The sequence below is a fragment of the Microtus oregoni genome, unplaced genomic scaffold (genome assembly GCF_018167655.1).
Source record: "Microtus oregoni isolate MIOR12 unplaced genomic scaffold, Mior012 000062F_ref0000492, whole genome shotgun sequence".
Taxonomy (NCBI): domain Eukaryota; kingdom Metazoa; phylum Chordata; class Mammalia; order Rodentia; family Cricetidae; genus Microtus; species Microtus oregoni.
The window spans coordinates 6,292,641-6,319,443 of record NW_024543872.1 but is presented as its reverse complement, the minus strand read 5'-3'; the positions used below and the strand labels follow the sequence as shown (position 1 = coordinate 6,319,443).

Sequence of the window (26,803 nt, the reverse complement as noted above, 5' to 3'; positions counted from 1 at the left end):
CCCACAGTAGGCCCTGGTGCAGCCACTAGTCACACAGCCGCCTGCTAATAGTTCCCTGCTTCCCGAGTTCTCATACACTCCCCAAATGGCAGATCAATGCCTCAGTCCCCACCAAAATCTCCCGGGAGCCGCCTGAACCCCACAGATCTGCATCCCACAGACTCACTTGGCCAGATGGCTGCCCTCCCTGCCACATCCCCACCAGCCCTGCTTCCCTCCAGTGGAGTTCCCAGGGTAAGCACCTCTGGTGACGATCCCAGGGGATGCTGCTGTTCTCCGCACAGTCCCCTGGGAACTGCCACCATGCTGAGTTACCATCAGTGTGGTATATCTTCCAGCTCGGGGCTCCCAGCCTCTCACAAGGGCCTCGTGTTGTCCAACGCTGTCTTTAGCAGCCCAGTCTATCACTTGGACTAAGATTAGGTGATAGCTAGAAACCTGCTATACAAGCTTAAAGCCAAGGCTGGTGAAAGAGAGCTGCGGAACTGGGCTGTGCTTGAGCACGGAGGTGCCTGGCTGTCCTGTGGCCATCGTTCTGCTTTTCCTCCAGGACGGCCTGGGTCCAGAAGATCAAGGCTGCCTCAGAGCAATACATTGACACCGAGAAGAAGAAACGGGAAAAGGCTTACCAAGGTACCTGCTAGTACCCCAGCTGTGGGAACCAGCTCCCGAGGTGGACGGGCAGACCACAGTCTAGCTCTAGAGGCACCAGCTGCTGTCCCTGCAGTGAAGCCTGGAGATGGGGTCATAGGACAGCAGGAGAGCTGGGCACCTCCCCTCCCACTGCCAGTTCCAGACTGCCCTGAGCTCTCCCACCTACCATGGGACCCCACACGGCCTGCCTTCTCTCTGCAGCCATTCCTGCCCCTTCTTCCTCCCTCCTCTTAATGACTAAGCTCACCCTGGTGGGGCTCTGTCATCCCACTTGAGTCCTTTGCTGGGTATGTCACTCCGACCCTCTCCTCTTGGCCCCTGCCCCTACCATCCTGGCCTCCAGGTCCCCGGGCCCAGTTGGCCCCTCCTGCACCTCAGCCCCACCACTGTTTGGCACACATCTCTCCCCCATTGCTTTCAAGGACTGTGCTTGGGTAACCTAACTAATCCTTGTTCCAGCTTCCTGTAGTTACACACACGCCCTCTCCCCCACCCCCCTCATACTCTGAGGCTCCTCTGCACACCTTCATCTGACTTCTCAGCTCTCCTTTCTCCCCTCCTCCTGGGAATCTACCCTTCTCCCAGCATTGTGCCCCTCAGACAGCCCTCCCATGGGCTTCTACCTCTGCCAGGCTCAACAGTGGGTATGGCTACTCTCCACAATCCCAGCCTTCCAGACATGCCCTGTCCAGCAGCTCCAGCAGCCTCTCTCTTGGATGGTTCTGCTCTCCCTTTCTGCGCCCGCCAGCCCCTGCTTCAGCATCCTCCCTTTGGCCTCCCAAATTAAGGACAGTTTCGCATCCCAAACTCGGGCTCATCTCCAACACTGCCCCATCACAGCCCGTTTCCCAGTGCCTCCCCCATTGCTATGTCACAGCCTGCTGCCACGTCTGCCTTAGGATGCTTCCCACTCTTTAAGGCCCAAGTGAAACCCTGGCTCCTCCCTGGCACCTGCTAGCAGCCCTTCTGGGCTAAGTCTGGACCATTTTTCAGATTTTGCTTCTCTGAAGTCATCCCGAGGACAAGGGGATCTGTATGTCACACTGTATGTAGGACAGATTGTCCACCAGCTCAGTGTCCTAAAGGACCTTTGGAGAGCATCCTTAGCCCCCAACCTCCATTTGAATGCCAGGCCCCACCTCCTGTCTCCCCAGTGGAGGCCTGCCCCTCCCCTCCCCACCCTCCTCCCTTCCAGTGCTCCCACTCAGGCCCCTGGTGCTGAAGCCGAAGCTCTTGTGTGTTTTTTATTCAGGTTTCCCCTATTTTGTTCTGTGCTCCTGGAGGTATGTGTAAATTGCCTTTTCCTAAATGAATACTATTTTAAAAGCTTGCTGTTGAAAAATCAATGATGAATCATTTCATAAAATACATAATGATCTCTTAATTTGTCAAAAGTACAAATCAAGGTTTTTCGTGAGTTTCTTGTCTATAAGCACTGCTCTGCATCCTCTGTGGGTACAATCATTTAGACGTGGTTATTGGCTGTGTGCCAGGCCCTGCAGCGCACACAGTGGGGCCTATAGAGACAATCAGGCCAGGGTCTGCCTTCAAGGAACAAGAGCATGCTCCATGGGGACATCAGGGAGGAGAGCACTGCTTACAGACAAGGCTACCCACCTCTGAAATGGAAGCAAGAGGCCCTCAAGACTGAGGCCTGGCAGCCTGGGATACTAGCGATAACTTGTCAAAAAAAAAAACAAACAGAAAATAAAAACCAGAAAACCTGAAGGAGGAAAGGTGGGAAGGCTGCACAGGCCCAGACACCAAGCATTCCTTCTGCTTCCAAACCTCACATTCGCCAGCAGTGTGAACACAGGACTCACTTCTGCCCACACTAAAACAGCTTCAGAACCTCTCCAAATACATGAAACCTGAAACAAACTGCTCACCAAGACCAGGGTCCTTCGTGTCATTGAAGTTGGCACGAGTGGTTCACACTTTAACTGATGTTTCCTTTTAACCTTGCCATTTAAAAACTCTGGGGCAGGTGTGGTGGCTCACACCTTTAGACGTACCACTCTGGAGGCAGAGGCAGGCAGATCTCTACAAGTCCAAAGCTAGCCTGGTCCACAGAGAAAGATCTGGGCCAGTCAGGGCTGTCAGTGAGTCTCTGTCTCAAAATGAAAAGCCAAAAGGGGGAAACTGTTGAGTTGAACAGTCAGGTCGCTGAAACAGAAGGATTCCAAGTTCAAGGCCAGCAGCTTGGGCTAGAATGAAACCCTGGCCTTTAAAAACCTGTGAGTTGAGCACAGGGTTCTTCCTAAGACTCAGTTTTCCTCACCTATTAAACAGGAGTTACCTTATAAGGCAATTATGGAATTAAATATAATCCATATTATATCTAGCACATGCCTAACATGGAGTAACCAGTACATGTTATTTGCCAGAAGTACTGGACAAACAGATGCATTTTAAAATTAATATTACTATTCATAGGCATTTTTGTGGTTACGAAGCCTAGATAAGCAGTCCACGTGGCACACAGTTGCTTCTCCCGGTGGAGGAAGGAGACTGGCAGGGTACAACATTTCAGGCCTCAGTCAAGGCTACACAGCAGTGGTACACAGAGGGAAGGAGGCTGAGCTGACCGAGACTAACCAGGATCTCAGGATGACTCGGATCCTGACGGGCAAAGACAGTCAGAAAGGCATCCCTAGCAGATGGCCGCCTGGGAGAAGCTAGCTCGCCAGCAGCAGCAGATGACAGCAGCGTTGGCCTGGGGCTCGTGGTCTAGACGGAGTGACACACAGTGAGGGCTGGAAGCAGGGCCGCTGGTGGGACACGCCCTAACATGGTTCAGTCTCCAGGGTGGAGACAGAGGGTGCGAGAGCAGACTGCCGCCCTGCAGCATTGCTTCCTCACTGTGGTGTCTGTCTACGTTCTCAGAGAAATTAACACCACTCTCTTCCTCTTTTGTAGCACGTTCTCAGAAGACGTCAGGTATTGGGCGTCTGATGGTGCACGTCATTGAGGCTACAGAATTAAAAGCCTGCAAACCAAATGGTAAATGCTGCTTTTATTCAACAGATGTGGTAACACCCTGCTCTTTACTGGTACCTCTTTTGAATGTGGAATGATGGGTAATTTTTAAAAGGCAGTGTTTCTGGTGTTGCTAGAACCCTGATAAGCTGTTTATTGGGCCAATATCACTCACTGTTTCCCAGTAAGAACCAGCATCCCCCATCTTGATTGCTAATGCATGAACATACACAAAGCATGTCACACTGGCACCTTCTCAGGCTTGTGGGGAGCAGCCCTGCTGTTAGAACCTACACTTGCTCCCTGGGATTATGGCATCATTGGGAACACGGGGCCTTACTGCTACTCAGCTCTGAGGTAAATGTGTCCTACCAGGTAGTGGTGCTTCTTGCCATGGTCTCTGGTGAAGCAGCCTACAGACCCTGCCCTGGTCACCCTCTTTCCTTACCACACTTCGTGTGTCCTTGACCTCTCTCTGTGCAGGAAAGAGTAATCCATACTGTGAAGTCAGCATGGGCTCCCAGAGCTATACCACCAGGACCCTCCAAGACACGCTAAACCCCAAGTGGAACTTCAACTGCCAGTTCTTTATCAAGGATCTTTACCAGGACGTACTGTGTCTCACTATGTTCGACAGAGACCAGTTTTCTCCAGATGGTAAGTCTAACTCGGCACCTGAAGGTGGTCCCGGTTGTCTGGGATCTGGACTTTATCCAGAGTCCTAAACTGTGCTATCGCCCCATGACAGCTACAGGAAATGACACAGGGCCCTGTCAGCTCACTTCAGCAGGAGGTGGGTGTTTGCCGGAGGGCATGGTCTCTGAGCACAGGCACTGCCTGCATACATTGGAAACACTAGTGAGTACTGGATGGGTAGAGCATTGTCTTCCCTGTTGGCTAACAGATAGGGAGCTGTAACCATGCGTTTGTCCACTGTAGGACCAAAGATCGTGAGCCAGTGGGCTCCTCACGCAGGGCTTGAAAGCTGTCTAAATCCTGTTTCGGGCTCTCCTGCTCGGCAAGGTTTTAAATCTTAGAAGGAACAAAGATACTTGATCCTCACGTGATGTTTATTCCCCAGACTTCCTGGGTCGTACTGAAGTTCCAGTGGCAAAAATTCGAACAGAGCAGGAAAGCAAAGGCCCTACTACTCGCCGGCTCCTGCTGCATGAAGTCCCCACTGGAGAAGTCTGGGTCCGCTTTGACCTGCAGCTTTTTGAACAAAAAACTCTCCTCTGAGGGCCTGGAGAAGCCAGCACCGGGGAGCTGCCCACAGGCTGGGTCCAAGAGTGGAAGACTACGTTCTCCTGGGCCAAGGAGCATCACAGGGCTTCATCCATCACAGAGCCACACGCCGGGCCAGTATGTTCCTGCACACTAACTTGCTAGCCATCTATGCAAACATGACCTTTCCTATAGACAAACACCACAGCTCAGTGCCTTGTAACTAGTGTTAACGTCCAGCTGCGCTAGGTGCCAGGGTTTCCATTTTCAGGGCTATAAAGTATTATGTGGAAATGAGGCATCAGACCACCGGGCGTTACCACTTGGCAAATGTGTCCACTGTGGAGTCGGTGATGCTGGAACCGGTCCACACACGTGAGCCCTGCTGGGCCACAGCACTCAGGAGGGGAAGGGCTGGGGAAGAACACTGCAGCTGCGGGGCTGTGTGGCCTGATACTGAAGTAGCATCCACTTGTGCACTGAATAAACAGAAACTTGATCCTTTTATTCTGGTTAGATTTTATCCTTCTCTGCTCAGACAATACGGTTTGAAATATAAGGAGGGAAGCTTGATGTACTTTAAATATACTGTGAACTCTAAAATAATGTGGGAATATTTTTCAACTTTAATTTTCTGAAGTATAAATTATTTATGTAAATTCCTTGTTTTGCATATTTCATAGTAATGCATCTTTAAGCTTTATCATTGCCAACATGTACAGAAAGAGAATAAAAGTATAAGTTTATGAATGTAACTCCTCTCAAAGCTTGACTGTGTGTGAAAGGCTTTTAACAGCTCCCTTCCGAAACTGCTTATAAAGAATCCTGAGGGATGGCTGGGCCAGGAGATCTACTTAACTCCACCGCTGGCCTGCTCAGACCCTTCTGTGCGACTCTCAGGTTCCTGAGGTTTGGTTTCACAGGTCACTGCTGTGGGCAGGGGAACTGCGTGGGAGCTACGCTGGCACCGACAGGGGCATCCTACAGGGAAGGGTGAAGTGCAGAGGTCAGAACTGTCTGTAGCTCTGCTGCCCTGCAGCTCCAGCAGCCCCAGCACTTCCTGTCCTCTGTCTTGCCATAGCCATAGCCATACTGCTTATTTGGCTTCTGAATACTGAAATATGAAAATTTTCAAATAGTAACTAAGATTTTGAACACAAATTCTCCAGTGAAGATCACAGAGTAAAGGTGACAGATCTTTCTCCAGCAGCTAGAGTAGCCAGGAGCTCAGGGCTCTTCCATTCTCCCCATTCTTGTTTAAATTGGCTGAGTCACTTGGAACACACAGTTCAGTGGACTGAAATTTTAAAGACTTTTCCCTTCTCTGACTCCAGATGCTGACCTCACATACCCGCTGGTTAAAACAGGAAGAAGCTGCTACTTGATACATAAAACTGAAGCAACCAGTATCCAGCTTATTCTAGGAAGCTTTGAAGGACCAGGCACAGGCTGCTGGGCAAGCCCGCTGCCCACTCTCCTGGGTTTGGGGAGCTTGTCTTGTTGCTACTGAAGCAATATGGAGTCAGGAAAGTTGCTGCTGACAGCCCACGTGTGGAACATTACACTCCCCGGCAATCCGGCAGCTTTAAAGCTCTGAGGTTCCTTGTGACCTATAGCTACACAGCAATAGGTCTACATTGCTGTGTGTCTATGCTCTTTCCCTGACCATGGGGACTTTAATCCTCACTAGAGTGAGTGTCCCTGTCTCTCAGCTGTCAGGACACCTTGATCAGATTTGGGACACAGGAGCCCTCAGGATCTGACTCATGTGACTTTGATGGCTAGAAAGGGTACAGCCAGCAACTCCAGTCTTTTTTGCCTAGTAACCCAGAACTGCCCCTGAGGAAGTCAAATTGTCCTCCCCACTGAAATGTGAGCCCAAGTTTCTAGAGGATGCGAGGAGACCCCCCCCCATCCACCAGGAAGTGGGTAGCCCTCACATAACTAGATATCTCCCCTCGGTGAAGAGACCCCATTAAACCCCTTCAGTGTCCCCCCCACCCCCGGGGGCCTCACACAATGGTAGAGCATCCTCCCTCTGAGCAATTTAACCCCCACTGCCAGGCCGGAGTGTCTGTGAGGTAGTCGCACCCTGGAGTGCGAGCAGGACTGAACTTGAATAAAGCCCTGGTATTCTCTGAGTGGGGACTGGCCCCAGGCCAGGCGCAGAGCCCCACTGAGCACCAGGTGCTAGGAGATGCTCAAGCTATCTGGCTGTCAAGTGTTTTCAGTGAAACGAAAACACCACACACACTTCCTAGTTCCTAGCCAGGGCTTAGAAAACTAACTGCTGTTCCTCAGGTCGTTCCTGCAACCGCTTCCTACCTAGAGAGAAGCTGTGTTCTCAGTGTCTTAAATGTCTGTGCAGTGTGAAGGCAGGAAGCTCTATGCCCACTGGAGGCCCGACCTGGCTGCCCCCTGCAGGGAGGCCAGGTGCTTCCCCAGGAGCTCTGCGGTCATCACCCTTCTTCCCACAGCAGGTTGCCCCTGAGAATGGTGGCTGTCTGCTGCTGCCCAGGAGCGTGGTCTCTGTGGTCGGGTCCCTGAAACCTGTTCACAGAAGAAAAGGGCTGGATGTAATGCCGATTGAGCAGGCTCCCATGAGAGGAAGCATCCCCTCCCCAGACAGTGCCCCACCCCAAGCCTTCTATCCTTTCTGACAGGTTCCCTTCTCTGGTGGTTTCTGCAGTTCTCGGATGAGCCTTTCAGTGTCTTTACCGCCACCCACCTTAACGGTGGCAGAGGTGACTAGCTGTCCCCAAGGCGCTGCCCTCCACGGTGTTCAGACCCTCAGGGCTGCTTTCCTGAGCACATTTGCACCCACAGTTAGGGACAGTGGTCCTAGCCCAGTGCTGCCTTTAGTCCTGTCCCACATAAAAAGATGTTAGCAGGCTAGGGTAGTGGTAACGGGGAACTTCTGTTTTGTTTTTATTGAGACAGAGTTCTTTTAGACTTGATTCTGCCAGCATTTTTCAAGTCACTCAGGTACTTCCACAACATGAACCACATAAGCATGCCAAGCAGGTAAGATCTGAACACTGCTGAGACTCGGAACCCAGTTGCTTTTGGTTCTATCACCGAGGTGCATGCTCTTCCTGTACCAGCTGTGTTAGTGATAAAAACGTTCGTGTACTTTTCAATGGCAGGAATTAAACCCAAGATTTTGTGCAAGTACTAAGATATACCGCCGACCTGATATAAAATCTATTCTTTTCAGCCGGGCAGTGGTGGGAGTGCACGCCTTTAATCCTAACACTCGGGAGGCAGAGTTTGAGAGCAGCGTGGTCTAGAGAGCAAGTTCCAGGACAGCCAGGGCTGATACACGGAGAAAAGGTCAAAATAGAAAGAAAGAAAGAAAGAAAGAAAGAAAGAAAGGAAGAAAGAAAGAAAGAAAGAAAGAAAGTTAGCAGGAATGAGTCCCTTGGAAGCCAGGTGCTAAAGATAGCAAAGATTCCAAGGTCCTGAAGGGAGAAAGTCTGTTGACCTGTTAACCCATCCACTAATGAAACAAAACCATTGCTTTTAAAACCCTCTTTCAAATGTTTTTACTCTTATGATGACAGCAGGGGCTCCCCTACCATAACAGCAGAACCCACATTAGGACCTAAAACAAGTGGGCTGTATCAGACTAGAAGTTTCTGTATAGCAAAGTAGAGAGGGGAGAGTGAAAAGAGACAGGGATCGACAGACAGACAAGAGGGTGTGTATAAGTAAGCTTCTATCCCAGCAGGTATGTCTAGTCTGTGGCTTGTGGACCACAATGACTGGGAAGTACAAGGAATGAGGTCCAACACAAAAACTCTAACTTAAATGTTGGCTATTTCTCGGTTGTTGAGTGTGAGCTCTGTAGAGGACCATGTCCTATATTAATACCGAAAGGTAGTTCTTCCTGGAGGGAGAATCTGCTTTCAAGGAGACTGAGACCATCATGACTGAGGAGGAGCTGGGGCACAAAACATCTGATTTAGTGCCCAGTCCTAGAAGGGTCATCATTCTCACCCCCCCCCCCCGCCCCCGGCAACCACCACCAAGGCTCATGGGACACTGAGGAAGAGGAAGTAGGAAGAATATAAGAGTTGGACATAATGGCACTGCCTCAGGAGGCAGAGGCTGGTGGATCTCTGAGTTTGAAGCCAGCCTGGCCTACAGAGTGAGTTCAGCCAGAGCTACATAGTGAGTCTCTCTGAAAACACGTGTGTGTGTGTCTGTGTATCTGTGTGTCTGATTGATAACTGGGAGGAGCGCTGTTGCTGTGGGAGCTCCTCCTGCTCCTTCAGCCAATAGCCTTTAAGATCCCAGCCCACTTGGGCATGGTCTCTTATATACAAGTGCAGTTGTGAAGCGTGCACTCACTCTCTTGCTTCCGGTTCTCGCTTCCAGCTGCTAGATTTGGTTCCTGTTCCCCATTCATGCAGCGGACTGTGATCTAGGACAGTGATTATGAGTCCCCCCCCCTTAATAAATAACTCTTTATTATACATAATTCTGAGCTAGTGTGGGATTATTTTGTAACTTCCATAATCATGTTGTGAGCTTGGCATGGCTGTCGCCCTCATGGGTTCACAGCAGTCGTGGTATTTAAAGCCAATCCAGCCAGAATTCTGGTATAGATGGGGGGAGTGATCCCTAGACCCCATGTCTTACTGAGGAGCTATTGGCAGCTTATAACTGCTGAGGGAAGGACAGTCTTTTTCTTTGCTTTCATGTGTTGCCCCTGGTAGGCTCCCCACACACTGAGGATGGGCCCAGCACCATCCACTAAGGGCAGCACTAATCACACTTAGTGGGCTATGGGGAAGGAGGAGGGGACAGTGACAAGGACATGAGTTTGGAGAGGGGGCTGTGATGAGAGTCATTTGGAGGCAGTTGGGAGAAACAGGGATATCTGTGATGTTTCATTGTACACGTGTATGAGGTTCTCAAGAATAGAGAAAATAAATGTAATGACTTCTGAGTCGTTAGCTCTCAGTGTGGCAGGGATCAGGGAAAACCCTTGTGCCATGAGCTGCAGTCACAGAGACTCTAAGCTCTGTGACTAAGCCTCAGAGGGAGAGAAGAGGGAGACAAAGAGGCCAGGAGCCCATGCGATCCTTAGCCCTATATGCAAAACTCTGTGTGTGGGGAAATTCCCTTTGAAATACGCAAAAGTTCATTTTGCCCTCCACCCCTTTTTCTCGTGTTTCATTTTTAAAATTGCCTATTATAACTGAATTAAGAAAATTTTTGTTGCTGCTGGTGGTAGTTTTTTGAGACAGGGTCTTGCCGTATGACCAGGCTGGCCTCAAATTATTTTTAATTTTTAAAAATGTTACCATGTGTGTATGAGTGTTTCGCCTGCTTGTCTGTCTGTGCACTAGACACATGCAGTACCCACGGAGTCCGGAAGATGGCATCGGTTCCCTATGTGGATGCTAGAATAAAACCTGGGTCCTGGGGAAGAGCAGCCAGTACTGTTGACAGCTTACCCATCTTCTCCAGTCCCTGGTCTTCCCATTGCCCTCACTTCCCAAGCGCTAGGATTATGGGTGTGCACCACCAGGCCTGGCTAAGAGCAAAATGTCCGATCTGCTTTCAGTGAATAGTAAATGGTAGAAACTGTCAGAGGCAGGAAGGCTCAGGAAAGAGGAGGGCTGAAGTTACTGGTGAACCAGCTCTGGCCAGTCTTCTTGGCTCTCACCTTGTAAAGACGGGTCTGCACTTGTGTTCTGAACCCACCTACACTGTGTTTCCTCGCTCAGCGCCCAGCAGGGCAGAGGGACAGAGCGCCAGGCCACCCACCAGATCACTGCAGGACTTGAACGCCCCCACTGCCTCCACTTTCCCCTCTTCCTCGCGGGGGAGGGCTCTGCCAGGTTCTGCTCGCTGTTCTGGGCAGTGGGTATTGCAATGCCGTCACCCAGCCCCACTCCCAGACCTCAGCTTACCAGACCCTTCTTCTCAGCCTCTTTCTTCTTTGGGCTGAGCTTAGAGGAACGGAACTGCCTTTCAAAGACAATCTGGCTTATGTTGCAGGTCTTCTCTTCCTGAGGCAGATGTGACTTGGATGTACAGACAAGCTTTTCAGAACTGAGGAGAAAAGGGGGAGGGATCTCAATTCAGCGCGAACAATTCAAAAGCAATTGAAATCGGGTGGTGGTGGCACATGCCTTTAATCCCAGCACTTGGGAGGCAGAGGCAGGAGGATTTCTGGCCTGATGGTCTACAGAGTGAGTTCTAGCACAGGCTCCAAAGCTACACAGAGAAACCCTGTCTCAAAGAAAAAAAAGTTATTGAATGAACTTGATCGATATTCGTTTTGTGAAAAGAAAAGGCTGGCTAGACATCACTGGAGCCCGCCCATCTGGTCAAGCTGGAATAATGTCTCTAAAGGTCCATATGGGAAGACTGGGAGCCCAGGGTGGTGGTGTTGGGTATGCTATGGGCCTTTAAAGAATGAAGTTGGAGGTCTGGGGGTGAGAGGGACCATGGAATCATGATCTCTTCCTTCCAAAATAGGAGTTCAATAAACCTTTCTTAAGCCAAATGGCGCAGATGAAGCTGGCTAACACAACTATCATGTGAGTTGTGGGACCGGTCTCCAGCTGTGGCTGAGGCAGTCTCTCTGTCCTCCTACCTGGGATTGAAACAGAAGGTCCACAGGCAGCCTGTGTGAGTACTCAGGCCAGGAAGTCAGGGAGAAGTGCAATCGACTAGGCAGCACATGCGCAGAACAGAGAAAGCCTCAAGAAGAAGGGATGACGAGAACCCGAAGTCTCAGAGGAGACGGCAGGCATCGTGGTCCCTCAAGCAGCCTGGCTTTCTTGCTGATTATATAATATACGGGGACTTTCCAATGTAAAAGTTTTCCACTTGAGAAAGATTCTGCTTTTTGCCATCAACTGCCCCTGGTTAACGTAGCGTACTGCTCTTTAGTTCTTCCCTTCATTACACAGGGCGCTCTCTGGACACCTCGCGGAGTCACGGCCATGGCTGCCTATTCCGACAAAGGAAATAGGCCTTCTCTTTCCCCATCCCTTCCTCGTCTAGCAGACTCGCCATCTATCCCGCCCAGCGCTTGAGGCCAGCCGCTGCAAGATGTAATACTCGCCTGGGCTAGGATACCAGGCAACAGGAAACAAAGTGCGCAGCAGCCTGGCAGATCGGGAAACTGTAAACAGTTGGCTCGATCCAGACATTTCTGGGGCTAGTGTGTACTTCTTTGCTTTAAGGAAAGGGGATTTTTCAAGCCTTCTAGCAAGGCTGGCAGCGGGGGTCAGGCAGTGTCTCACAGCTGTAAGGAACCCGACTCGGCCGAGAGGGTTAGAGGAGGCCACTGGAAAGCCTTTCACTGGGAAGTGATCATTCAAGCTGTTAGGTGGGAAAGGCCAGACTAAAGTGGGGCTAGAGGAGCTGTGGCAGCTCTGGCTGAGGGGCTGAAAGGGGGGGGGGTGAAGGGGTGAGAGCAAGAAAAGGCCTCTCCACCACTGAGAAGTTACGTCATTGTTAGTGTTTAAATGAAAAGCTCTTAAAAGTAAAAGAAACTCACCAGGCGGTATGGTGTTGCATGCCTTTGATCCCAACACTGGGAGGCAAAGACAGGTGGATCTTTGTGAGTTCGAGGCCAGCCTGGTCTGTAAGTCAAGTTCCAGGACAGCCAGGGCTGTCTCAAAAACAAACAAACAAACAAAAAACTGTCTCAAAAAGAAAAAAAAGAAGAGAGAGGTGGGGAGGGAGGGAGGGAAGGAGGGAGGGAGGGAAGGAGGGAGGGAGGGAGAAGTCCTAGCACTTGAGATGTAGAGGTGGGGCAAAGAGCTTGAGGCCAGACTTAGTTGTAATGAGAAATACTGCCCTCCCCCTCACAAAAAGGGAAAAGTGAGACACTTGTGCTTTTGTGCAAGGTTTAAGATCTGAAATAGCAACAGCTGGAAAGAACCAAGAAATCTACCTGGAACGTAATGCTCACGTCTGTAAAGTCATAGGACAGTTGCAGATATTGTGCCAAAGAAGGAGAGACTTTCCAGGGGGAGTTCTCTTTATTTTTTTTTCTTTTTTGGCTATTTATTCATTTTTATGTGTGTGGGTGTTTTGCCTACATGTATGTCTGTGTCCCACATGTATGTAGTCCCCAGGAAGTCAGAAGAGAGCATGATTGGATCCCCTAGGAACTGGAGTTACAGACAGCTGTGAGCCACCATGTGGGTGCTGGGTTTGAACTTGGATCCTTGGAAACAGTAATGATCTTAACTACCAAGCCATCTCTCCAGCTCCCAAGAGAGAGAGTTCTTACTCCTCAAACTGTGACCATTTGAAGTACTGAGATACCTATGACTTTTAAGATTTTGTTTCTCAAATTTACGTAAGAACCTAACTAGAACTAGTTTTTATATAGATAATGGAGTCCAGTTTAATCCCCCCATAATGAAACTCATTTTCTAGTACCATTTATTGAAACCCCTATATTATCCCCCTTGTTCTGCACTATAGCCTTATTTTAGTACAAATAAAGTATCTATATGTATTTAATTTCTTGATTCTCTAATTTGGTTTAATTGTTGATTTGGTACAGTTTTTAAGTCAGTTTGATACCTGATAAAGTAGTCCTATAAAATTTAGAATTAGCTCAATTTCTATATACACATAAACACACACACATACACACACACACTCCAGACAAATATCTCTGATTCATTCAGATTGAACTGAATGTGTGGACAGATTTTAGAACTTTTCATGTTTTCAATTTTGAGTGATGTTGGTACAGGAGAATTGTCTGTATTCTGTCAATCATGTTATAAATAAACGCTGATTGGCCAGGCAGGAAATATAGGCGGGGAAACCAGAGAGGAAGTAGAAATAATGTAATGAGAACAGGAGAATTCTGGGAAGGAGGAAGTTGATTCTTCCCACTCTTGCCCAGACCACCAAAGCAGCAGGATGTGATCTGCCCCACTGAAAAAAGGTACTGAGCCACATGGCTAACACAGATCAGAAAAATGGGTTAATCAAGATGTGAGAGTTAGCCAGTGAGAGGCTAGAGCCACCTCTAGAGCCACTGGAGAGGGAGGTGGGCCAATCAGCTTTATAACTTACAGAGATCTTTGTGTGATTTTCTTTGGGGCTAAACAGCTGGGGGGGGCTGGGAGAGACAAAAACCCCAACAACAAGCAGGCCCCCCCCTCATGTTACATGCTGTGATCCATGAACATGGTACATCTTCCCATTAAGTTGGTTCTTGTCTGTTTCTCTGTTTCTCTGTGTAGCCCTAACTGTCTTGGAACTCACTCCATAGACCAGGCTAGCCTCCAACTCATGGAGATCCTCCCATCTCTGCCTCCCAAGTGCTGGGATTAAAGTCATGCACCACCACCGCCTGGCTAATTTAGTTCTTACTTTATTCCTCTTAAAGTAGCTCTCAATTAGGCCTGATTCTGCCTCCAGAGTAGTATTTGGAGGTAGGTAGGACTCATCATCAGATTCTGGTGTGGGAGAATTGTCTGTATTCTGTCAATCATGTTTTAAATAAACACTAACTGGCCAGGCAGGAAATATAGGCAGGAAAACCACACAGGAAAGTAGAAATGGTGCAATGAGAACAGGAGAATTCTGGGAAGGAGGAAGTTGATTCCTCCCACTCCTGCCCACACCACCAAAGCAGCAGGATGTGATCTGCCCCACTGAAAAAGGTACTGAGCCACATGGCTAACATAGATCAGAATAATGGGTTAATATAAGCTACAAAAGCTAATAAGTAGCCTGACCTAATGGGCCAATCAGCTTTATAACTTATAGAGATCTCTGTGTGATTTTCTTTGGGGCTTGCCGGCTGTGGGATATGGGGGCAGGACAGAAACCCCCAACAAGCCACCCCGATCATGTTACAAGATTCAATTTGTGCTGTCCATATGCTCATGAGAGCGGGGCCAGGCACTGGAGAACAGTCAGTTTACCAAGGGACAACATCCTCGAGAAAAAATTATTACCTCTCTTCCAAAAGCCAGCAACGGTCAATAACCTCTTAGCTAGGGGTGGGGGCTCCTGAGCCCCTCACTGCAATTTTTAATTTTTAATATTTATTTATATTTCAGGACAGTCAGGGCTGTACAGAGAAGCCCTGCCTCAAAATAAAAATATTTATAGCCTTTGAGTTTTTCTTTGTAGAGCCTCATATTTTCTGTTAAAAAGGAAGGGTTTTATTCTTGCTTCCCATTTCTTTTACCTTTTATTTCTCTCCCCTCTCTTATTACTTAAGGTCTCTGGCACAAATCTGAAGTGGCAATTGTGAGTTTCTTTGTCTGATTCAGGAAGTCACAGGGAAAACATTTAGTGTTTCAATGAAACCTCTATGATTTCTAGAACTCTACTGCAAATTAAGTAAGCTAATTTCTATCTCTCTGATTATGAGCTAATTTGGGGGTGTGTGACTAGATTTTTTATTTTGATTCTTTATTTATTGAGATGATTAAGACTTTGTTCTGTTAACACAGAGATCACAAGAGCTTTCAAAAATGACTTTTGGTATAAACGCTTAAAAATATACTGAATCTACCACCCGGGTTCAATAACCACCAACAGTTTCCACACCCTTGGCTCCTAGATGCTCCCTTTCTCTTCTCTTCTGGGAGAACCCCTAGAGCTCAGAATGACTTATCTGGTTACTCTGTACCTGCACAGACTGGGCTTATTCCACACAGGCTGGGCAGAGGCTCTCTGCCTCTCTTTGGGAACGATGCCATGGGAAGTGAGCATGAACTTGGGTGATTTGCTGAAGAGGGGAGCCTTCTTGGTTCCTTTAGGTTCTTTTTGCATGTCGTTCTGTTTCTCTACAGGAAGACACCAGAGCAAAATCAAACTCTGTAAAACCAACCCCTGTGCTCTTCAGGGTGGGAATGATTGACTTTTAGCTGTGGCTGCAAAGCACCTGTGCGGTGTTGGTAGCGGGTTCCTTTAGCTTCTCGGAGCTCTTGCTGTCTTCGGAACAGACACTCACACATCGGAGAGGCTTTCGTCTACAGGAGAAAATGAGAGTATTTGAGTCCCCCGCTGCAGTTTCCAGCGAGTGATCAAATCTATCCCTAAATAACGTCAGTCAGCGAGGCCTTTCTCCACCAAAGCCATGATCAAGACTTAGGAATAAAGTCAGGCACAGCGCAGGGGGAGAAGCTGCCTCAGGTGGAAATGCTTCACGGACTGTAATGGCGGGTAGGAGAAAGGAGGGGGCCGACCCACGTGCAAGAGGCGGCTTCTATTCGTAGCTTTACTAAGCCATTGCATTAGTCAATAATATTTGCTCAGCTATTCCGTGCTACGCCAAGGCCAAGTTCGGACCTCACGCGTTCTCAGTCTAGAACAAATCATGCAAGTGACACCTTGGTTGTGAGAGGCACCCGTTCAAGCCTTTAGGAGCACAAACACTGTTTCTAACCAGTCTGGGAGGAAAAGTCCTCCCAGTGGGAGGGGACACGGCCCACTGCTCTGGGGAGGGGTGGGGTTAGGGAAATGTAAGCCTGTGTCAGGGTGTGGGTGGTACTGAGGCCATTTAAAAGGAATCTCCGGCTAACCATAAGCCTCTTTCTCCACTTCTTCAATGCCGAAAGATCACACTCCTTGATTCCAACACATTTGGATTACATCTTGAGTTCCAGCTCTTAGGACATTTGGGAATTAATAGTGCACGTTTTCTGAACTTGATGATACCCAGTGTTTCTAACGTTCTGTCTGAACTCTTCTACAGTTTAGCAGATACCTGGGGCTGAAAGACCCAGGAAACCAAACAGCAAAGATCCAATAGGAGGACACTTAAAGCCAGTAGACTTAAATTTGATATTGCAAATTAGGAGGGCACAAATTCCTGAAGAGGTTCCTGACCTCAAAGTGAAACACATCTTCAAAATAAGACACTGAATGGTGCTGTTCTGTCAAGACAGCGAAGAAAAGAACTGTCTGACCCCGGGCTTGAAGCAGTCCGCTTCTCCCTCACCCATTTCCTCCCACAGGGATAGGAACTCTCTCTCCCGGCCCTGTTCTGAACTAGGAATTGCCATTTGACCCAGTCCTGGTAAGATTGAAAGCTGAAACGTTGGCCTAGGGAATGCTGAAGAGTCTGCTTTTTGATAAAAGGAGTGGTTCAGAGAGTCCCGGCACCACCCTCCCTCCCTACCTTGCCAGCAGGCACACAGTGAGAATGATGGGACAACCCACACATCAGGCCAGAGAAGAAAACGATGGGAGGACAAGAAAAAGAATGGCATCATAGTTACGTAGAAGAAGCAATAAAATCCAGTACCAACCGGTTTATCCATGTGCTTTGCGCAGTATTCATATTTCACTTGACTTTGTCCGGGTCGTCTATGTGAAACCACTTTTTCTATAATTCTCTGCTGAAGAGGCCGCGCTACATTTTCAACCCATTTCTTATGTAACATCTCTTTTCTTCTTTCCTTAAAAACTGCCTGATGCTGAATGTATGTATCCATTCTCTGACAAAGTAACACAAACAACAAGGATCACAGACCTCCGTTCCTGTCATTCTGTTAGCGAGGGAGAAAACACCCGTTCCTAAGCACTCCAGGGAGAAAACACCCATTCCTAAGCACTCCAGGGAGAAAACACCCGTTCCTAAGTGCTCCAGGGAGAAAACACCCATTCCTAAGCGCTCCAGGGAGAAAACACCCGTTCCTAAGCGCTCCAGGGATTCATGCCGCCTAGTCCTCACACCAAATAACTGGAACGCAGAATAAACTTCAGAGACAGAACTTGAAAACACAGGCCAGGAAGAAAATATGAAAACTTCTAAATCATACCGCACCTTCGGATCAAACTGTTATCCAACTCATGAACCCAATGAAGCCTTTCCTAACTCACCAAATCCTCATTTCTTGTTAAAATGTTGCCCAGACATTCATTCTCTATCTAGGCTTTACCAGCACTAGGTCTGTGCCAGAACTGGAAGAACAAAGACACTGAACTTACTTTTATGCTGCTCCCTGACCTATGAAAGGCGTTAACCCCAAGACTGCTTTTGATACTTCATTTAAATGAGAATTTATGGGCAAGTGATTTAGTTACTGCCTAGCCCATTGTCTCTTACAGTGTACTCAATAAACTATGTTGAGAGAGAATGAATGTCCATTTACTTTGTAAATTCAAATCACAATAAAAATGTCAAAGTGCTATTATAATACTATCTTTCAGGTGGAAATTAACTCCTTTAAAGCTTGCTGATCCAACAGTGATTATTAGTAACTTAATTGGTCATTACCCTTAAATGCTAATTAATTTCTGGTAGTTTTAATATTTCCCAATGCAGTATGGAAAAATAGGAAAAAGAGGCAAATTTGTTAGAAAAGAATTCCATTTGGTACAAGTCAATGAGGGGGAAGCAGTTAAAAAACGATCCCTCAGATTCCTTAAGGGCAGATCCATACAAGATGTGGGACCTTTAGTGATCCTACAAAGAGCGGCACCCTCTCAGGGCTACACAGCTCAAGGGTATAAATCAGAGGCACGTCATTTTGCCTGCAAATGAGTCTCTCAGACAGAACATTGCAGTCTGAATGTAAAATGTGCCCCCAAACTTGTGTGCTAGTTTGTGTTTTCAGCTGATGAGGCCATGGGGTGGTGCTGTAAACTTTAGAAGGCAGGGCTGGTAGGCGGGAGATAGGTTGCCCAGAGCAGACCTTTGAAGAAAATCCTGACACACTTTCCTCGCTTCCTGTGTTGCTTCCTAAATGCCCAGAGGTGAGCAGCTCTGACTGCTGCCTGCCTTTATGTGAAGTGACTGTTGCCGGAATGCCCTGAATCTCTGAGCCAACACAAGCCTTTGCTCTCCTAAGTTGGTCATGTTCAGCGCATCAGAGCACGGCATCCACTCTTGCTCCTCCAGAAGGCAGCACGCAACCACTCACCTTCACGATGTAGTTTTCTCGGAACAATATTGCATGCACAGCTTCATCGATGTCTTCTCGAGCTAATACCTAAAAACAAAAATGAACGGGAAGTCAAACACTCTGAAGGAAGCATAGGAATGACAAGTCCCAGGCCAGTGTTCCAGTATCACTCGTGAAAATCTAGCGCCTGTATCTCACAGCATAGTTCTAACTCCTTATGATGGGAAACTTCAAATCCTGCTCTCCACCAGCCCGTAATCTAGCTTTAATGGTAGCAACGCAATCTTATTTCATTTAAACCCTACTCATTTTTCCATCAACCACCTAGACTATTTTGAAACACATCCCTGACATTACATCATGAAATCATATTTTGTTAGAGTTTCAGGAAGCTGGGCTGGAAAGATGATTCAGCAGTTGCAAGCACATACTGTGCTTGCAGAGGAGTAGGTTTCATTTGGCAGCACCTATGTCCGTCCGGCTGTTCAGTTCACATCTGCCTGTAACTCTAGCTCCATGGGATCCAATGCCTCTGGCCTCTTTAAGCACAAGCACTAAAATACACATACCCACATATGGTACATAGTTAAGAATAAAAAATAAAGTTCCGGGCTGAAGAGATGGCTCAAAGGTTAAGAACACTGGCTGCTGTTCCAGGGGTCCTGGGTTCAATTCCCAGCAACCACGTGGTGGCTCACAACCATCTGTACTGAGATCTGGTGCCCTCTTCTGGCCTGCAGGGATACATGCAGAACACTGTGTATGTAATAAATAAATACATCTTTAAAATAAATAAAGTTCCAAGAAGCTTACTAAGCATTTTTAAGCAACAATAAATAAATAAATGGGACCTTCTAAAACTGAGAAGCTTCTGTAAAGCAAAGGACAAGTCAGTAAGACAAAAAGGTAGCCTACTGAATGGGAAAAGATCATCACCAACACCACATCAGACAGAGGACTGATTTCCAAAATATATAAAGAACTCAAGAAACTAAACATCATATAATGCCGAATAATCTAATTAAAAATGGGGTTCAGAGTTAAACAGAGAATTCTCAACAGATGAATCTCAACTGGCCAAAAAACACTTAAGGAATTGCTCAACATCCTTAGCCATCAGGGAAATGCAAATCAAAATTACTCTGAGATTCCATCTTACACCTGTCAGAATGGCTAAGATCAAAAACAACAATGATAGCTTATGCTGAAGAGGATGTGGAGTAAGGGGAACACTTCTCCATTGCTGGTGGGAATGCAAACTTGTACAACCACTCTGGAAATCAGTAAGGCAGTTTCTCAGAAAAGTGGGAATCAGCCTACCTCAAAATCCAGCAATACTATTCTTGGTTATATGCCCAAAGGATTCTCAATCATACTATAAGGACATTTGCTCAACTATGTTCATAGCAGGATTATTTGTAATAACCACAACTTGGAAGCAACCTAGATGCCCCTCATCTGAAGAATGGATAAAGCAAATGTGGTATATTAACACAATGGAATACTACATCTTGAAATTTGCATGTAAATGTATGGAACTAGAAAAAAAAACATCCTGAATGAGGTGGAATCAGAGAGAGGCCATGTAACTGCTGAAGGAGACAAAGCCCTGGAACTTTACCAGTAAACCACGAGCCTCATGGTAAAATACAAAAGAATAGAAATGGGTTAATCTAAGATGTAAGAGTTAGTTAATAAGCCTAAGCTATTAGTCAAACAGTGTTGTAATTAATAGAGTTTCTGTGTAATTATTTTGGGTCTGGGCAGCCAGGAATGAGCAAGTGGCCTCTACCTACAAATTGGTGCACCAATGTGAGCTGACTACAGCCACATAAAATCTGAGAGAACTTAAAAAGGAATTCTAGACACACACACAAAGTTTAGTGTAGCTTCTTGAGATATATATATATATATATGGGCTCTGTTTGCTGGTGGCAAATAGGGGCACCATGGCTCCTTTAAGAAAAGACTTACTGATTCAGCATAAGTAATGGTGATATCCTGGTTCATGCTGGCAGCACTAATAGCTCTGGCTCTTTTAGGAGGCCAAGCACTTAAATGAGACCTGTGAGCAGCATGTTACAAATTGCTTAATGGTGACATAGACCTGCCGCGACCCTAAAGCTGGGGAAGTGTGCATGGCTCTCAGAGGCAGTGAACATGTCTCTGCTATGTTGGACTGGGCAAAGTCAACAAGCAGGACCTCAGAGTTGGTTCTAGCCATACCCGCTTAGCATTAAAACAAAAGTGCTCCTGGTCAGAAAATAATTACACATGCAATAAAGACAAACTCAGATGAAGAAAACCTCTAAATATGTCACAGTGTTGGATAAATGTATGTAGGCTTGGGAGAGAGAAAAAATAGTTGTAAAAAGAAGTAAATGGTTTTTTAAAAAGTAAAGTCTTTAAAAAGGCAGAGTAAAGACAGTCATAGATGAAAGGAGTAAAGAAAAATAATCCACGTAAAGATGGAAAATACACAGAGAATCTGATATGCATATTATCGTTTTTCTTTAATTTTTTGGCTGTAAATGAGCTGAGTGCAAAGAGGCATGTTATTGTACAGCCTTCTAAGCTAAACCAACATATTTATTTTAAAGGAATCTTGACTTCAAAATTTGGGTCTAAGGATATGTTACTTTGGAAAAGAGGTTCTTTTTTTATTTCCACAGAGAATGAGAACCTGTGATTCCTTCCAGACTAATGTGGTTTGAGGAACTAAGATACCCCCCAAAAGGTCTTCATGAACCCCTTCCCCCAAAATACTTTGCCCATCAAAAAGCAGGAAGCAGTTTGGAGGGAACTATGCCCAAATTCCCAAATATTGTTTATAAATGTTTGCTTACACATAAAGGGGGATATGATATAGAAATGAATACTTTGCATTGGTATGGATCTTGGTTTATTGATAGAAATTTAAGGTCAGCTTTATATATATATATATATACACACACACACACACACATATATATATATATATGCTCTTGACTAAAGTATTGTGTTTATACAACTTATTTAAAAATGTAATGTATAATTAAGAAATACAGGTTAATAGTCATTTATAATAGTCAAGCTTGTAGTCATATTAGGTTTTCTAGATGTGCAGAGATGTATTTCAGAAGGATAGATATTCTTCAAGCCTTTCAAAGACCTATAGAATATGGCATTTAAAGTGTTTTAAAACTTAGACTTTTCTCAACAGTGAGACATATCTGCTTATGGCAGCATCAATCTACTTCAAGAGGAAGATGGGCATCAAAGAAGCTCCTTGATGCTATGCTGTATAAACTGGACATGCAGGACCCACAGAAAAATGACTGTTGAACTTGCCTAAAGGTGAAACTGCTTCAGGGTTCCTGCTTCATGAAAGAGTCTGCCAGACATTCTGCAGGATACAGAAGAAAGTGACTGACAAACTGCCAATAGAGATGAAACAGTCTTTCAAATTTTCTGCTTCATGTAAAAGTCTGCAGGATACTGTGGGCCTGTAGGCTGAAGATGGATGCCCCAATGTTACAGAAGAACTTTGGGTGACTATACAGGCAGTGAGATGTCTCTGTTAATTCTAGAGCTTTGGTAGTTGCTTACAATGCACTTCCTGTTTACTTAGCTAATATTATCTCCTCCTGGAGTCTTTGATGGAATTGAAGAAAGATAGTTATAATTATAAAAGGTAAATAAGTTATAAAACTTTAGACTCACAAATATAGAATAGATGGTAGAGTATTTTCCTTAATTTGACAAATATAAATAAACTAAATATTGTAACTATAATTCTTGCTTGATATCTGTTTTGTTGTATGTAATCTTGCTGTGTTAAAGCTAAAACTTTCCTTTTTATTTAGACAGAAAAGGGGAGATGATGTGGGACTTCCCTCTGTATACTGTGAATATGTTTTATTACCATTGGTTAAAAAAGAATCTGCTTTGGACCTATGGCAGTGCAGAATAGATAAAGGCAGGAATTCCAAACAGAGATAGAGGAGAAAAGAAGGTAGAGTCAGAGAGACGCCGTGTAGCTGCCAAAAGAGACAGAACTTTACCAGTAAACCATGAGTCTGATGGTAAAATACAAAATATCGCACCTAAGAAGCTGAGAAAAAAATAGGAATGGGTTGATTTAAGATGTAAAAGTTAGTTAATAAGAAGCCTAAGCTATTGGTCAAGCAGTGTTATAATTAATATAGTTTCTGTGTGATTATTTTGGGTCTGGGAAGTTGGGAAAGAACAAATAGCAAAACTCAGAAAGCTCAATTTAGTGCAACTGTACTCAAAAAGCAGAAAATTCAACTTAGTGAAATTGGCCCAGAGTCGCAGGGCTGGTGTGGAAGCTTGCTGTTTGCATTTTGAGTTTAGAGAAAGCTGATGCACTAAACCCTCAGTCTGGTGCTTTTTCAGCTGCGTCAGTATGGACCAGCTTTCATCCTTGAATTACTACAGAGGAACAAATGAAAAGGCACTGTGAGGCCAGTGTCTGGAAGAGATACAGTATGTTCTAAAATAATGGCCTCTCGTGAAACTCTTACTATTGGTTTCTCAGAGTTTGTTATTCCATCATGGCTCTTCCTCCTGTTCTACCTCATTGGATGCATCAAGACCAGCTAAATCCCAAACTCAAACACATCCATAAACAATAGAAGTCTCAAAAGGAGTGCTGTATTTTCCATCCACAATTTAATATGCTCACATGAAATCGGAAGTTGTATCTGAACAACTAGCTGGGTCTTCTCCAGTGTAAGTTCTAGAATATATACAATCTTACTTTAAAGCCTGCTCAGATTTATCTCAAGATGCCAATGGGAAAAGTATTTTTTTTCTTATAAAAGTAGAATAATCACTATTTAGAGTACTAACAAAAATGCGGATAAGTATCATTGCGAAAAACTTTAGCCTTCTTTGTAAGATTTTAAGTAAATTATCTAATGTCATATGTACTCTTGGTCAACAACCTTCTTTATTTAAAAATAAAGTCAGAAAGGTAGGATGGCACACACTTTTACTCCTAAGACTCTGGAGATGAGCTAGGATCTCTGTAAGTGCCAGGCCAGCCTGATCTGCATACCTGTTGGTGGAGGCTGCTCTTTTGTTCCTGGCTACCCAGACTTGAAAGAATCACACAGAAATTGTGTTAATAAAATCACTGTTTGGCCTATTAGCTCTAGCTTCTTATTGATGAACTCTTACATCCTAAACTAATCCATCTCTATTAATCTGTGCATCACCATGAGGTTGTGGCCTACCGGTCAAAGTTTTGGCGGTCTCCAGCAGCAGCTCTTTTAGCCTGGCTATGTTCTGTTAAGCCATTGGCCAAAAGCAGCTTCTTCTTTTTTTAAATACATTTTTTTATTGATATTTATTGAGCTCTATATTTTTCTCTGCTCCCCTCCCTGCCTCTCCCCTCCCCTCTTCAACCCTCCCCCAAGGTCCCCATGCTCCCAATTTACTCAGGAGATCTTGTCTTTTTCCACTTTCTACTTCCCATGTAGATTAGATCTATGTAAGTCTCTCTCAGTGTCCGCATTGTTGTCCAAGTTCTCTGGAATTGTGGTTTGTAGGCTGGCTTTCTTTGTTTTATGTTTAAAAACCACCTAAGAGTGAGTACATGTGATAATTGTCTTTCTGTGTCTGGGTTACCTCATCCAAAATAATGTTTTCTAGCTCCATCCATTTTCCTGCAAAATTCAGTCTGTTGTTATTTTTTTCTGCTGTGTAGTCATTGTGTAAATGTACCACATTTTCCTTATCCATTCTTTGGTTGAGGGGCATTTAGGTTGTTTCCAGGTTCTGGCTATGACAAACAATGCTGCTATGAACATAGTTGAGCACATGTCCTTATGGCACGATTGAGCATCCTTTGAATATAAACCCAAAAGTGGTATTACTGGGTCTTGAGGAAGGTTGTTTCCTAATTTTCTGAGAAATCGCCACACTGACATCAAAAGGGACTGTACCAGTTTGCACTCCCACCAGCAATGCAAGAGTGTTCCCTTTCCCCCACAACCTCTCCAGCATAAGTTGTCATCAGTGATTTTGATCTTGGCCATCCTTACAGGTGTAAGATGGAATCTCAGAGTTGTTTTGATTTGCATTTCTCTGATGACTAAGGATGTTGAACATTTCCTTAAGTGTCTTTCAGCCATTTTAGATTCCTCTGTTGAGAGTTCTCTGTTTAGGTCTGTACTCCATTTTTTTTTTTATTGAATTATGTGATCTTTTGACGTCCAATTTCTTGAGTTCTTTGTATATTTTGGAGATCAGACCTCTGTCTGATGTGGGGTTGGTGAAGATCTTTTCTCATTCTGTAGGCTGTCGTTTTGTCTTGTTGACTGTGTCCTTTGCTTTACAGAAGCTTTTCAGTTTCAGGAAGTCCCATTTATTGATTGTTTCTCTCAGTGTCTGTGCTGATGGGGTTCTATTTATGAAGTGGTCTCCTGCCAATGCGTTCAAGTGTACTTCCCACTTTCTCTTCTATGAGGTTCAGTGTGGCTGGCTTTATGTTGAGGTCTTTGATCCATTTGGACTTGAGTTTTGTGCATGGTGATAGATATGGGTTTATTTTCATTCTTCTACATGTTGATATCCAGTTATGCCAGCACCACTTGTTAAATATGCAAAAGCAGCTTCTTTATTAACCAATAAAAAACAACACATATACAGAAGGACTTCCCACACTGCATAGCAAATTCAAGGCCAGCTAGGTCTACTATTAAATAAATAAATAAAATAATAGTAACAATAATAATAATAATCTGAGAGAGGCTGTCAGGAGAGCTCAGCTGGTAAAAGTACTTGCTACCATGCTTGACCACCTGGGTTTAATTCCAGGGATCCATGGAAGGGCTTCCAAATGCATGCTACATCATCTGTGTGTCTGCCTTCTGCAAGCACATGCCTATAAACCAATATAATGGGTGGTGGTGGCGCATGCCTTTAATCCCAGCACTTGGGAGGCAGAGGCAGGCGGATCTCTGTGAGTTTGAGGCCAGCTTGGTCTACAAGAGCTAGTTCCAGGACAGACTCCAAAGCTACAGAGAAACCCTGTCTCAAAAAAAGTATAGAATAGAAAATGAAAAAAAAAACAATGCAACTTAATTTTTTTAAAAAAAGAGAGATCTAGATAGTCTTTGTCATTGATAAGTCATTCTTTGCAATTTTATTTTTAGAAAATATAGACACACTAATCATCCGAAGCAGCTCCTCTGAAATCCGCTGCTCACAAACACAAAAATAGTGAACTCACATTTCACAACTCTTCCTGTCACCATGACAGAGGGGGCAAGATCAATTCTCAAGAGCTTGCTTTCTAATGAGGCAAACCATAGAATCCCATGAAACTGAAGCGCCTTGGCCAAATTTGACTCGTGTTTACCTGCCTGGCAGCCAGCTGGTGCCGTCTTTCCTTCAGGATGGCTTTTGGCCAAATCTGAACCCAGGTGCTCCCACTCACTGACTACCCAATCTAAGCCAAGAAGAACTGTTCTAATACTGGAAACAGATGGGCGATTGAGACCAAACTGGTTATAAACTCAAGGAATTGTGCGTCTCATGGAAAGACAACATCTTAAAAATCAAACCTTTAAGTCCTTTTTAAGCCAGACCAATCTTGATAGTGGATTCACAATTGGAGCTATCACTGGTCTCCTCCATTTACATTATCTTGCTTCTTATGAAAAAGGAAGAAGGGAAGAGAGAAGGAAGAGAGGGAAGGAGGAAGGGAGGGAGAAATAAGGAAGGAAGGAAGAAAAAGGAAAAGAAAGGGGGGAAAGCCATGCTGTTACCTCCATTAAAGAAACAGACTCCGGCTCTGGCCACTCCTTTAGTTTGTCCACACTGAAATAGTCATTGCAGTTCCAAGTTTTTGTGGCAGCCATAAATAATAGAATCTCTGAGCAAGAAAAACTGAGGAACTTATTGTATCGATGTGGAAAAAGCAGGGTTCTTAGGGACTCAGCTCCTCTTTCTTGTGTCCTAGAGACCCGAGTGTGCCTCACTGCGCTTCCCACGCTGTCGTGGGGACCAAAGCAGGAGTCAACACAGGATGCATAGCCTCGGGCTGAGGGTGATGGCCCTCAGCAGGGAAG

General features: G+C 45.6%; 2 protein-coding genes across 4 annotated transcripts in view; one reads left to right on the top strand and one right to left on the bottom strand.

The window, feature by feature from the left end:
• Nucleotides 1-5,788, top strand: part of LOC121439548 (intersectin-2) — a 111,309-nt gene extending 105,521 nt beyond the window's left edge. For all 3 annotated transcript variants that reach the window (XM_041640053.1, XM_041640054.1, XM_041640052.1), the window contains 4 exons: nucleotides 551-633; nucleotides 3,574-3,657; nucleotides 4,117-4,290; nucleotides 4,715-5,788. In XM_041640053.1, the coding sequence (XP_041495987.1) occupies nucleotides 551-633; nucleotides 3,574-3,657; nucleotides 4,117-4,290; nucleotides 4,715-4,872 (499 nt within the window). In that variant the 3' untranslated portion in view covers nucleotides 4,873-5,788. The remainder of the gene's footprint in view (nucleotides 1-550; nucleotides 634-3,573; nucleotides 3,658-4,116; nucleotides 4,291-4,714) is intronic.
• Nucleotides 5,789-7,242: 1,454 nt separating this feature from the next.
• Nucleotides 7,243-26,688, bottom strand: LOC121439618 (protein FAM228A-like). Its single transcript, XM_041640153.1, has 7 exons — nucleotides 26,501-26,688; nucleotides 18,741-18,809; nucleotides 17,124-17,312; nucleotides 15,753-15,842; nucleotides 15,500-15,654; nucleotides 10,782-10,923; nucleotides 7,243-7,407 (listed from the first exon to the last, which is right to left on the bottom strand). The coding sequence occupies exons 1-7, from the start codon at nucleotides 26,591-26,593 to the stop codon at nucleotides 7,243-7,245; spliced, it is 903 nt and encodes a 300-aa protein (XP_041496087.1). The 5' UTR covers nucleotides 26,594-26,688.
• Between the last annotated feature and the right edge of the window lie 115 nt (nucleotides 26,689-26,803).

What these genes read in the sequence shown, in the direction of transcription:
- LOC121439618 (XM_041640153.1), bottom strand. Translation starts at nt 26,593, where the DNA reads ATGGCTGCCACAAAAACTTGGAACTGCAATGACTATTTCAGTGTGGAC. An exon ending in AGTCTGTTTCTTTAATGGAG is followed by an intron (nt 18,810 to 26,500) that starts GTAACAGCATGG and finishes TTTTGTTTTTAG; the next exon opens with GTATTAGCTCGAGAAGACAT. An exon ending in GCTACCAACACCGCACAGGT is followed by an intron (nt 15,655 to 15,752) that starts GCTTTGCAGCCA and finishes CTTCCTGTAGAG; the next exon opens with AAACAGAACGACATGCAAAA.